General features: G+C 39.8%; 2 protein-coding genes across 2 annotated transcripts; both read right to left on the minus strand.

The window, feature by feature from the left end:
- Nucleotides 1–325: 325 nt before the first annotated feature.
- Nucleotides 326–1348, minus strand: LOC308251729 (olfactory receptor 7E178-like; the record flags this gene model as incomplete). The annotated part of the gene is made up of 1 exon (XM_080675448.1): nt 326–1348. The coding sequence occupies one exon, from the start codon at nt 1346–1348 to the stop codon at nt 326–328; it is 1023 nt and encodes a 340-aa protein (XP_080531574.1).
- An 8781-nt stretch (nt 1349–10129) lies between these two features.
- Nucleotides 10130–11059, minus strand: LOC308251730 (olfactory receptor 7E24-like; the record flags this gene model as incomplete). The annotated part of the gene is made up of 1 exon (XM_080675449.1): nt 10130–11059. One exon carries the CDS (start codon nt 11057–11059, stop codon nt 10130–10132), a length of 930 nt encoding a protein of 309 aa, XP_080531575.1.
- Between the last annotated feature and the right edge of the window lie 1790 nt (nt 11060–12849).

Here is a 12849-nt window from a genome sequence, read left to right on the forward strand (position 1 = left end):
TGGCCAAGGTCATGAATCGGGAAAAATATGGACAAATAGAGAAGAATCATGGGGAAAGTATAAAAAGAATAAATAATAAGAAAGAGAGAGCTATGATTTTTTTAAGAATAGAAACAAGACTGCTCAATACCAAGAATCCTGGGAAATGCATAAGGAAAGAAAGAGGGGTAGACTGAAGTATGATGCATAATCCTGAAGGGGTTATGACATAAATTGGGAGTCCAAAATAATTTCCCAATTCGATTACAGCTGTTCTAAGAGGGAAAATTGTGTAAGCAGAAAGCAGAGAGCCATATAGGCACCTATGAATTATGTGGCTGCAGATTCAGAATTTCTTGTTGCACATGTTTGATTTTGCTGCTTTTTCCAGTCTATGAACCAAAAATGATAGCACAGGTATAGAGTAGACTATTCTTCTGACCATCCTCCATAGGGCACTCTTGATGTCTCTGTTCCTCAGGCTGTAGATGAAGGGGTTCAGCATGGGGGTGACCACAGTGTACATCACTGAGGCCACAGCACCCTTCCTTGGGGAAGATGAGACAGCAGAACTGAGGTACACACCAAGGCCTGTTCCATAAAATAAGCAAACAACTGACAAGTGAGAGCCACAGGTAGAGAAGGCTTTATATTTTGAACCTGATGATGGCATTCTCAGAATGGAGGACACAATTCTATGGTAAGAGAAAAGGACCCCTGAGAGTGGGACACCACCAAAGATGGCTCCAATAAAGTAGATCACTATGTCATTGGTGGAGGTGTCAGAACAGGCAAGGTTGAAGAGTTGAGAAGGGTCACAAAAGAAATGAGGGATTTCCACATCTGCACAGAAGCTAAGATGTGACACCATCAAGTAGTGCAGCTGGGAGTCCAAAAGGCTGAAGAAAAATGACAGCAGGACCAACAAGCCACAGAGGCGAGGGCTCATGATGACCAGGTAGTGTAGGGGCTGACAAATGGCCACCAACCGGTCATAGGCCAGCACAGCCAGGAGTAGACTTTCCAAACAACCAAAAAGAAAAATAAAGGTAACCTGAGTTAGGCAGCCTGCATAGGTGATGGATTTGCTGTGTGTCTGGAGGTTCAGCAGCATCTTGGGAACTGTAGTGGTGCTGAAACCGATGTCAGCCAAGGACAAATTGGAAAGGAAGAAGTACATAGGTGTGTGGAGGTGGCAGTCAGAGATGACAGCCAGGATAATGAGTAGGTTCCCGAGCATGGTCACCAGGTACATGGACAGGAACAGCCCAAACAGAAGAGGCTGCAGTTCTGGATCATCTGAGAGTCCCAGGAGGAAGAATTCTGAGCCATGTGTTCGATTCTGTGGTTCTACGCAGATAGGACACATTTTGAAAAAGAATAAATAAATTAAACAAGTGCTAAATAAATAAAACAAGTGTAGAGGCATCCATATTTTGGATTCAAACGATTCACAAATAGTTTCACTTGAGGACCACATACCCTCCTCGCTCATTACCTTCAGCAACATGTCTGAGTTGTTAACTCTTTTTAGAACTCTTTGCTTATTGATGTCGAGGCTATTCATCTATTTCTATAGACACTTTAGAGGCACTGAGTCAAAGGATATTAGAGAAGAAAGGACATTTTGAGATAATAAATCCATGAACAGAACAAAATATCAGCCTTCTACTTTTGAAGGAAAAATATGGAATGAGAAATATTCTTGTATATGACAAACATCATTATATTTGAAAGACACTAAGAAGCAGTTGTAAGTACTTTATCTCATCCAAATGCACTGTAAGAAATTTCTTAATTTGGAATATAGTCTAGAAGACCTAAAACCACATTAACTCTATTCTAACCTACCATAAAATGTTAATAATCAGACAGCATTTTTACATGGCAAATATCTTTAAGGATTTTCATTTTTTGTTTGTTTGTTTGTTTTATGACATCCATCTTCCTTGGAGATAAGTGCTCACTCAAATGTGTGGATTGTCTGATCAAAGTCCCCTCAAATAAAACTCATATATAAATATTTGGCCTTGGTAGACTACACATTTTGAAAAATATGATTTTGTTAAATGCACAAAATCATACAGCATCACTGATCCTGAAGATGATAGTAATTTACAATGCACCAATGATTAAGTAATAACTTACTTTCACGAATACAGTGTACTTACTTTTCTCTTGGAAAGGTTATTTTCTATCAGTGATACACAATCCAAGAGAAACATCTGAGATTGACTTTGCACTTTACTGTTTTGGTGTGTAGTGGATGGGTACTTCTTAAATATGTCTCTAATCAGAAGCATTTGTGAAGGGTTGATTTCTCATCCAAACCAACCCTCCAATGAACATTTGAAAAATTTAGGACCAAACAAGGCCTTACACCTTAAGTTGGCTTTCTAATGCCAGCTTAAGAGCTTCCCAAGTCAGTTCTTCCTCATAGGCGGACTGCATTTCTCCTAAACCAGTCCCTGAAGGCAACTCAGGTTAAAACAGAAGTATTACTTTGTCAAAATAGTTATTCCTTTGTGTGACATGCTAGATCCCTATGTATATAACTGATCATTTCCATTTTGTAATACTACCTAAACTTTAGATTCACTATATCATAAAAAAATTAATTTTGCATCAAAAAAAGTTATGTACTTTGGGAGAAATCAAATGGGAAAAGAACAAAAAAGCTGTTACAAACACCTGGTTAGCTTGCTCATCAGTAACAGGGGTATATTAATTAAACAGATCTAATAGGATTGCTGTAAGAAATAACATTAAGCCCTAACTTGTTTGGCTCAGTGGATAGAGCGTCGGCCTATGGACTGAAGGGTCCCAGGTTCGATTCTGGTCCAGGGCATGTACCTTGGTTGTGGGCACATCCCCAGTAGGGGTGTGCAGGAGGCAGCTGATCTATGTTTCTCTATCATGATGTTTTTCTCTCATCAATGTTTCTAACTCTCAAACTCTCTCCCTTTCTCTCTGTAAAAAAAAAAAAAAAAATCAATAAATATATTTAAAAAAATAAATAACATTAAATTATAAATATAAAATACCTAAACATTTGTTATCAATGCTAGTTGATCATTATAATTACTTTTCCATCCTTTAAAACTTAATGATTGGCTGGCCATAACCTAGAGCCAGTTAAATTAGAATTTCTACACGTAAGTGCTTTGGGCATATTAACATAGCTAGGGTAGAGAATCATTGCCAGGTTATTAGTAAATGTTGTATTAATGTTATCAATTATTATCAATAGTTTTCCCACTACCCATATTAAAATATGAATATTTAATAATATGTGCTATAGAACTCATAGTTATTATTGATAAAACTTAAGGGTATTTTGCGATTCTGCCTAATCTTTCTCTGCACTTCAGTTGTCCAAAGGCAAACAATGTCATGAATTTGATGAATGCATTTTCCTTTCAAAGTTTTTATAATGTTAGCATTGAGCTTTGAACTCATAGCATTTTCCTGAAAACTTATCTAAATGCTCTCATGTTACTCATATTGTTCCCTTAGTTCTCATTTACCACGGCATTGCGTTTCAAGTCTCCCTGTGAAATGCATACATCAATTTTAGCACTTTGAATGATGCTCAGTATTATCTACGGGGTAAACTTCATTTTATTTTTAATTTTTTAAATTAAGACTAGGCTAAGAAAATTCTTAAGCCCATCTCCTTATCACACAAGTGAGAATTTTCTAAAGATATATTCAAAAAAGATAATTGGTTGAGTTGTAACATTAATGTGTTCAATTTTACTATTAATTACCGAGACACTTGCGTTCCCAATAGAAAAATCAGACAAGATCCACTACATGCTCTGACTGCCAACGTATAAAATTAGAAACTTCCTTGAAGTCTGACTACCAATAGTCTTCATGATAGAGCCACAGGAAAATGCGCATTTGTATAGGGAATGATGTTTACATATCTCGGTTTTACAAATATGCTGAGAAATGCGTTACTATCCTTGGGAAACCCTATGATCCACAACATTCATGCAATAAAGGTCCCTTCAAACCACAGATGAACTCACCAAATCCCAACAGAAGGAATTGGTGGTGGTGCGCTTGTTTGGAAAGAAACAATCACTGTGCTGCAGTGGAGGGGACAGAGCCCTGGGCTGGGAATCAGGAGGCCTGTGTCTGAGTCCCACAGCTGTCACCCACTAAATGGGATGTGTGAGTAAATCTTTTCACCTCTCTGTACATAGAAATGGGAGAATAACAGCCATCTCTGGCAAATGAGTGACACCCAATTGTCTTTAAATCAGATTGAAAGAGTGGGCTTATTGATGAAAATCAATCCCAGGAAAGGCTGAAGGACAACATTTTATTCTGTGATATGCCAGAGAAAGGTAGAAGCCTATCCTGTCCCAGGTAATTTGTTCATGGAATGAGAGGAAATCCTGAAATGTGTCTCAGTCCACACAAAAAGATTTACTTCCCTTCTCTTCCTTCTCTTTTCAATATTTTGTACTTTTATGAAAATCTCCACAATTTCTCTTTATATTTAAATGTTGTAGTCCTATCCTGTTTGGGTCAGTGGATAGAGTGTTAGCCTGCTGACCAAAGGGTCCCAGGTTTGATTCCGGTCAAGGGCTTGTATCCTGGTTGCAGGCTCCTCCCTGGGCCGGGGCTGGTCAGGATGCATGCAGGAGGCAATCAATCAATGTGTTTCTCTCACATAAATGTTTCCCTCTGTCTTTCCCTCTCTCTTCCACTCTCTAAAAGGTCAGTGGAAAAATGCCTCTCCCCACGCAGGAAGATTAACAAAACACAAACAAAATGCCCTATCCGGTTTGCCTTAGTATATAGAGCTTCCACCTGCAGTCAAGGGTACATGCCCAGGTTGCAGGTTCAATACCCAGTTGGGGATGTGCAGGAGGCAGCTGATCAATGATTCTCTCTAATCATTGAGGTTTCTATCTCACTCTTCCTGTCCCTTCCTCTCTGAAATCAATAAAAATATAAAAATATTTATATTAAATGTTGTAGTTACTATTAAATGGAAATTGATAGGTTTCTTAGAAAACCCATGACATAGATACATACAAATACTGTTTCACTTCTGCTCACCCCAGGAAACACTGCTAAAAGCAGGGAAATTACTGGAAAGAAAGCACTGGGCTTGTGGAAGCCCTGTCACCCATACTCTGTTTCTGAGACCCAAGGAAGAGTCTATTCAATATTTAGCAGAGACTGTTGTTCTCTGCTAAGCAGAGTATAGGCCCTGGGGGATCAGAAATTAATGTCACTCAGATGTTTCCCTCCAGCTATTCAGATTCTACCCTTTTAAGGACAAAAATATCTGAAATGTTCCATACTGGTGCCCTCCCAGCTGTCTGTCCCAACTCCCCTGTTTGTCCTAATGATGAAAAAGAAATGCTCCTGACAGTCCCTCTCCATCCATCGCCTCCATAGTACTCACTGGGCAGTTCTGTCTCTGCTGGAGTCTGAACAAGGAGTGGGAATCCACTGCCCCAGTCCTGCCTGGCAAGCAATGAAGGTTCAGGTTCCATCAAGACTGGCAGGACGTCAGAGTTAGTCATGGGCTCCTGATGCAGTGGGTGGGAGAGGAGAAGACTCGGATGTGAAACCCCCTGGACTGAGACGGGAACCTGAAGGGCTGGAGGCACAGCTGGTTATCTATTGCTGCATGGCCCTGGGAGCTCAATGCACAGAGCTCATAATTAGTCAAATGGGTCCAGGTTACCCAGTCTCTGAGGACTTGCTGTTACTAATAGAAGAGGAAACGAAATACAGTTCTTAAGGTTTGGGGCCTTCCTCTTCTCAGGAGAAAGTTCCCCTGTACTTCTCACTTCCAAGTTGCAGGAATTTTATAAATTTAAACACCTTTTTTCAATTAATAAGCGGCAATGTGTGACTTTTATGTCTGCACATTCATTGAATTGACCATTCTATGCAGGGATAATTATGTTTTCTATACCAAGAATATGATCTCATTTCTATTTTCTCATTTAATATTTATGTCTCTAAAGAGAAACTTCCTCTTTTATTCCATAGTCTAGCTTTGGGGTTTTGGACTTTATGTGTTGAGATGTGGTTTTTCTTTTGTTATTTAGAAAGGCAATCAAAGTTCTATTTTTTCTTCAGAATTTATGCATATTGTTACATTAGACAACCATCTATTTTCATATAAGAAATTGACAATTTTCATCAATCCTGCAGGGGATTTCACAGATGTCAGTGTTCTGAATGTAGGGCTGTAGTCATCCTGTCTTTTCTTTTTCTATTTTTTAAATTAAATTGATTGGGCCGAGACCGGTTTGGCTCAGTGGATAGAGCGTCAGCCTGTGGACTGAAGGGTCCCGGGTTCGATTCCGGTCAAGGGCATGTACCTTGGTTGCGGGCACATCCCCGGTGGGAGGTGTGCAGGAGGCAGCTGATCGATGTTTCTCTCTCATCGATGTTTCTAACTCTCTATCCCTCTCCCTTCCTCTCTGTAAAAAAATCAATAAAATATGTTAAAAAATAAAATAAAATAAATTAAATTGATTGGGGTGACATTGATTAGCAAAAATTATATAGGTTTCAGTGTACAATTCTTTTTTAAAATATATTTTTATTGATTCAGAGAGGAAGGTAGAGGGAGAGAAACATCCATGATGAGAATTATTGGTCAGCTGCCTCCTGCACACCCACTCTGGGGATCGAGCTCACACCCCAAGCAGGTGATCTTAACCAGAATCAAACCCGGAACCTTTCAGTCTGCAGGTCAACGCTCTATCCACTGAGCCAAACAGCTAGGGCTCAGTGTACAATTCAATATTACATAATATGTATATTGTATTGTGTGCTCACAATCCCAAGTCAAGTCTCCTTCCATCACCTTTTTTATCCTGAAACCCTTTACCCTTATCTACTGCTCCCCACACCCTTTTCCTTCTTGTAATCACCATTCTGTTGTCTGTGTCTATGAGGGGGTTTTTATACTTAACTAAAGGCCTGGTGCACGAAATTCGTGCACGGGGTATGTGACCCTCAGCCCAGCTTGCACCCTCTCCAATCTGGGCCCCCTCAGGGGATGTCCGACTGCCCGTTTAGGCCCGATCCTACCGGTAGGATCGGGCCTAAACGGGCAGTCGGACATCCCTCTCACAATCCAGGTCTGCTGGCTCCCAACTGCTCGCCTGCCTGCCTTCCTGATTGCCCCTAACTGCTTCTGCCTGCCAGCCTGATCACCCCCTAACCACTCCCCTGACAGCCTGATTGATGCCTAACTGCTCCCCTGCCAGCCTGTTTGCCCCTAAGTGTCCTCCCCTGCAGGCCTGTTCCCTCCCAACTGCCCTCTGCTGGCCATCTTGTGGCAGCCATCTTGTGTCCACATGGGGGCAGCTATCTTGTGTGTTGGGGTGATGGTCAATTTGCATATTATTCTCTTATTAGATAAGATCCCTTCACCTTTTTCACCCAGCCCCCCAAACCCTTGCCCTCTGACAGCTGTCAGTCTGTAGTCTGAATCTATGAGTCTATTTCCATTTTGTTGCTTTATTTTGCTCATTAGATTCCACATAGAAGTGAAATAATATGGTGGTTTTCTTTCTCTGACTGGCCTATTTCACATAGCATAATACTCTGCAGGTTAAAAAACATATAATTAAAGAAAGAAAAGAAAAGAAAAAAATAAAAAATAAATACTCTCCAGTTTCATCCATTCTGTCATAAGAGGTAAAACTTCCTTTTTTTTTTTTTAATCCTCACCAATGGTATGTTTTTATTAATTTTAGAAAGAGAGGACAGGAAAGAGTGAGAGAGACATTGATGTGAGACACATCAATTGGTTGCCTCCTGCATGCACCCTGACCAGGGACTGAACCCACACCCTAGGTATGTACCCTGGCTGGGAATCGACCTTGCAACCTTTTGGTGTATGGGACAATGCTCCAACCAACTCAATCACACAGCTACGGCAAAGTTTCTTTTGTTGTTATGACATTTATTATGCTGAGGTGTGTTCCCTCTATTCCCACTTTACTGAGTTTTTATCATAAAAGGGTGCTGCATTTCATCAAATGCTTTTTCTGCACTTATTGATATGATCAGTCGGTTTTAACCTTCATTCTGTTTATGTGATGTCCCAGGTTTATTGACTTGTGACTGTTGTACCAACTTTGCATCCCTGGGATAAATTCCACTTAATTCGAGTGCATAATCCTTTTAATGTGTCTCTGGATTCCATTTGCTTATATTTTGTTGAGGAATTTAACATCTATGTTCATCAGGGATATTGGCTATAATTTTCATTCATTGTACAATCTTTATCTGGATTTGGAATCAGGATAATGTTGGCCTCTTTAAATGAGCTACGGAGTCTTCTCTTTTCTTGAATTTTTTGGAATCCTGTTAGAAGAATAGGCTTTAGTTTTTCTTTAAATAATTGGAAAAATTCACCTGTGACATAATCTGGACCAGAACTTTTGTTTGTTGGGAGTTTTTGGTTACTGCTTCAATTGCATTAGTTGCAATCTGTCTATTCAGATTTTTTCCTGATTCAGTTTGGGAAAATTATACATTTCTAGGAATGTATTCAAGTCATCCAGATTGTTTTATTTGTTGGGATAGAGGTGTTCATACTATTTTCTTAGTATCCCTTGTATTTATGTGGAGTAACTTGTTATGTCTCCTCTTTAACTTCTGATTTTCTTTATTTGGGTCCTCTCTTTATTTCTTGATAAATCTCATTAAAAGTTTGTCAATCTTGTTTATCTTTTCAAAAAAAAAAAGCTCTTGGTGTCACTCATCTTTTGTATTTTTTTAGACTTTAGTTTATGTATTTCTGCTCTAATCTATATTATTTCCTTTCTTTTACTCACTTTGGGCTCTGCTTTTTGTTCTTTTTCTAGTTCCTGTAGGTGGAAAGTAAGATTGCTTACTTTTGATTTTTCTTGTTTCTTGAGATAGGTCTGTAATGCTATGAATTATATCTTGGGACTGCTTTTGCTGTTTGTTTCCAGGTATTTTTTTATTTCCTCCCTGATCTCACTGTAAACCATTCATTGTTTAGTAACATATTATTTAGCATCCGTGTCTTTCTTTGTTTTTCTTTTTTTGTTTCCTTGTGATTAATTTCTAGTTTTATACCATTATGGTCAGAGAAGATTCTTGATATGATATCAAACTTCTTAAATTTATTAAGACATCTTTTGTTTGTTGGTAGTTTTTTTTTGTTACTGCTTCAAATTCATTAGTTGTAATCTGTCTATTCAGATTATTTTTCCTGATTTCGTTTTGGAAGATTATACATTTCTAGGAATGTGTTCCATATGCACCAAATTTTAAACATTTATATAGAGTAAAGGCCTTTTTAAAAAATAAATATTTATTGTTGAAAGTATTGCATATGTCCCTTTTTCCCCCATTGCACACGCCCCCCTAGACTTCACCACCCTATAGTCTGTATCTATGGGTTATGCATATATGTATGAGTTCATTGGTTGATTTCTTCTCCCCTCCCTCTGCCTCCCCCCGACTCTCCCCTGCCTTCCCTCTGAGGTTTGACAATCCAACTGCATTCAGTCATATAGTCATCCAGATAGACTCCTAAGGCTAGCTTCTAGCTCAGGGTAGGCAAATTAAATAACAATCCAAAGACAGGGGAGAGGCTTAGGGGTCTCTGATTCCACAATCCAGCTCTTGGGTCCACTGGCAGTTATATCTTCTTGACAAACTCCTCCAACAAACCCAGTCACCAGTGTTTATAGAATGCCCAGGGCATTCCAATAAAATCCACAATTGAAAAACAAGTGAACTGCATCCTCAGAAATTACCTGACTATATAGATTTGACAGATGCAAAATATGTATGGAAAATACTCTAAAACTATGGGGAAAGATGTAAAGTTTAAGTATACACTAAGAGAATAGTGCATTTCACCTGGATGTCAGAATCAATGGGGAGAACCTCTCATGCATTTATTATTATGTACAAAGGATCCCAGAATATTCTGCCAATGCAATTAAAGACAAATCAAAAGGTGTAAAGTTCATATGTGAAGCATGGAGAGGAATGAAAACCATGATACAAAAAAAGAATATGACCAAAAAAACACCAGTATTCACTGCTCTACATGTTTGGTTTTGTTAGTTTTACCAATCACACTCCAAAAAGTATTGCAGAAGTATTCACATTAGACTCTTCTGCTGTAGAGCCTCCATAGGGCACTCTTAATGTCCCTGTTCCTCAGACTGTAAATGAAAGGGTTCAGCATGGGGGTGACTATAGTGTACATGACCGAGGCCACCACATTTTTCCTGGGAGAAGGCAACAATGCTGATCCAAGGTAACCTCCAATAGCTGTTCCATAAAATAAGCAAACAACTGACAGGTGAGAACCACAGGTGGAGAAGGCTTTATACTTCCCACCTATCGATGGAACCCTCAGAATGGAGGAAACAATTTTATAGTAAGAACAAACGATCCCCACGACTGGAACACCACCAAAGATGGAGCCAACAAAATACATGACAATGTCAATGGGGATGGTGTCAGAGCAGCCAAGATGAAGGAGCTGAGAAGGATCACAGAAGAAATTAGAAATGTTTACATCCTTGAAGCAGGTAAACTGTATTACAATCAAATTGTGCAGCTGGGACTCCAAAAGGCTGATGAAAAATGACACCAAAACTAAGAAGCAACAGAGGTGTGGGTTCATGATGGCTGAGTAGTACAGAGGGTGACAGATGGCCACAAACCGGTCATAGGCCATGACAGTCAAAAGCATGCCATCCATACATCCAAAAAGGATAAAAAAAGACATCTGTGTCAGGCAGCCCCCATAGGAGATGACTCTTCTGTGAGTCTGGATGTCCACAATCATCTTTGGAACAGTTGTAGAAATGAAACAGATGTCAGCCAAGGACAGGTTGCAGAGGAAGAAGTACATGGGGGTGTGGAGGTGGGAATCAGAGCTGACAGTCAGGATGATGAGTATGTTTCCCAACGCGGCAACCAGGTACATGGACAGGAAGAACCCCAAGAGCACAGGCTGCAGTTCCAGGTCATCGGAGAGACCCAGGAGGAAGAATTCTGAGACACGTGTTAGATTCTTGAGTTCCATGGGGCTGAGACACCTTCTAAAAAAGGAAAGATGCTTAGAGTAATGAAACAACTAAACAGGCAACCAGTGCTGAGTCTATACTTTGGATTCAGTCAAATCAAAGTAAAGCATTTATACTTAAGGAGAGGTGGCAAACTCATTACCTCATAGGAATTTTTCCTCATTGATACCTTGGGTATTTACCTGTTTCTATATCTACCTATTTTAGAGACACTAAAGTTAATAGAGTTAATAAAGTCATGAACACAGTAAATATTAGTTTCCTCCTGAAGGAAATATATGGAATAAGAAATATCTTTCTCCCTTGAAAGAAATCACTCCAGTACTGGGCAGTAGCTCAGTTGGTTAGAGAGTCATCCTGATACACCAAGGCTGTAGGTTCAACCCCTAGTCAGGACACATACAAGAGTCAACCAATGAATTCTTAAATAAGTGGAACAACAAATTGATGTTTTGCTCTCTCCCTTCTTCTCTCTCTAAAATCAATCAATAAGAAAAAATATGGGGGCTGGCAGGACACAGGTGAGGGAGAGGAAGTGAGTAGTGAGGGTGTGAAAGGAGAGTGTGTGGATGTGTGTGTTGTGTGTGTGAGTGAGTTAAGGACAGTTAAATCTCGCAGGAGCAGCAGGGGCTCACAGACCAGGCTCTCTTGGACAAGGAGAGACTACTACCGCTATAGGCACTCCCTGGACTGGTGAGCCTTCCTGGTGAGCCTTCCTGGTGATGAAAGAGGTTCATCAATCTTGTTTATTCTTTCAAAGAACCAGCTCTTGGTTTTGTTGATCTTTTGCATTGTTTTTTTGGTCTCAATGCCATTTATCTCCTCTCTGATCTTTATTATTTCCTTCCTTCTGCTTACACTGGGCTTCTCTTGTTGCTCTCTTTCTAACTCTTTGAGTTGTAGGGTTTGGTAATTTATTACCATTGTTTCTTGTTTTTTACAGTAGGCTTGTAGAGCTATGAACTTCCCTCGCAAGACTGCTTTTGCTGTGCCCCATAGATTTTGGATTGTTGTGTTTTCATTGTCATTTGTTGCCATGATATTTTTTATTTCTTCTTTGATCTCTGGTAGCCCAGTCATTGTTTAATGACATCTTATTTAGTCTCCATGTGTTTGATTTTTTTGGATTGCTTTTATTGTAGTTGATTTCCAGTTTTATGCCATTGTGATCTGAGAAGATGCTTGATATGATTTCTATCTTCTTGAATTTGAAGAGACTTTGCTTGTGACCCAATATATGGTCTATCATCAGAGCTCTGCACCTGCAAACTCACCACCAGTCCGTGCGCACATTTCCAACAGGCAAGCACCCTGAGCCCATCTATCCACAGGGTGCTGTGGGAGCTGCTGTGAGCCCTTGCTGGGTCACAAGCAAAGTCTCTTCAAATTCAAGAAGATAGAAATCATATCAAGCATCTTCTCAGATCACAATGGCATAAAACTGGAAATCAACTACGCTGCTATAAAAAAGAAGGAAGGAATTCTTACCATTTGGAGCAGCATGGATGGAATGGGAGAGCATTATGTTAAGTTAAATAAGCCAGGCAATGAAAGAAAAATAGCACATGATCTCACTCATTTATGGAAAATAAAGAACATTATAACCTGATGGACATAAAGATAGATACAGAGGCAGTAAAGCATCGAACAGACTGTCAAATTACAGTGGGAAGACTGGGGAGTGTTGGGAAGGGGGAGAAAGAGATCAACCGAAGGACTTGTATGCATGCATATAAGCACAACCAATGGACACAAGACACTGGGGGCGGTGGGATGAGGGCATGCGACA

The sequence above is a fragment of the Plecotus auritus genome (genome assembly GCF_963455305.1).
Source record: "Plecotus auritus genome assembly, chromosome: 6".
Taxonomy (NCBI): Eukaryota; Metazoa; Chordata; class Mammalia; order Chiroptera; family Vespertilionidae; genus Plecotus; species Plecotus auritus.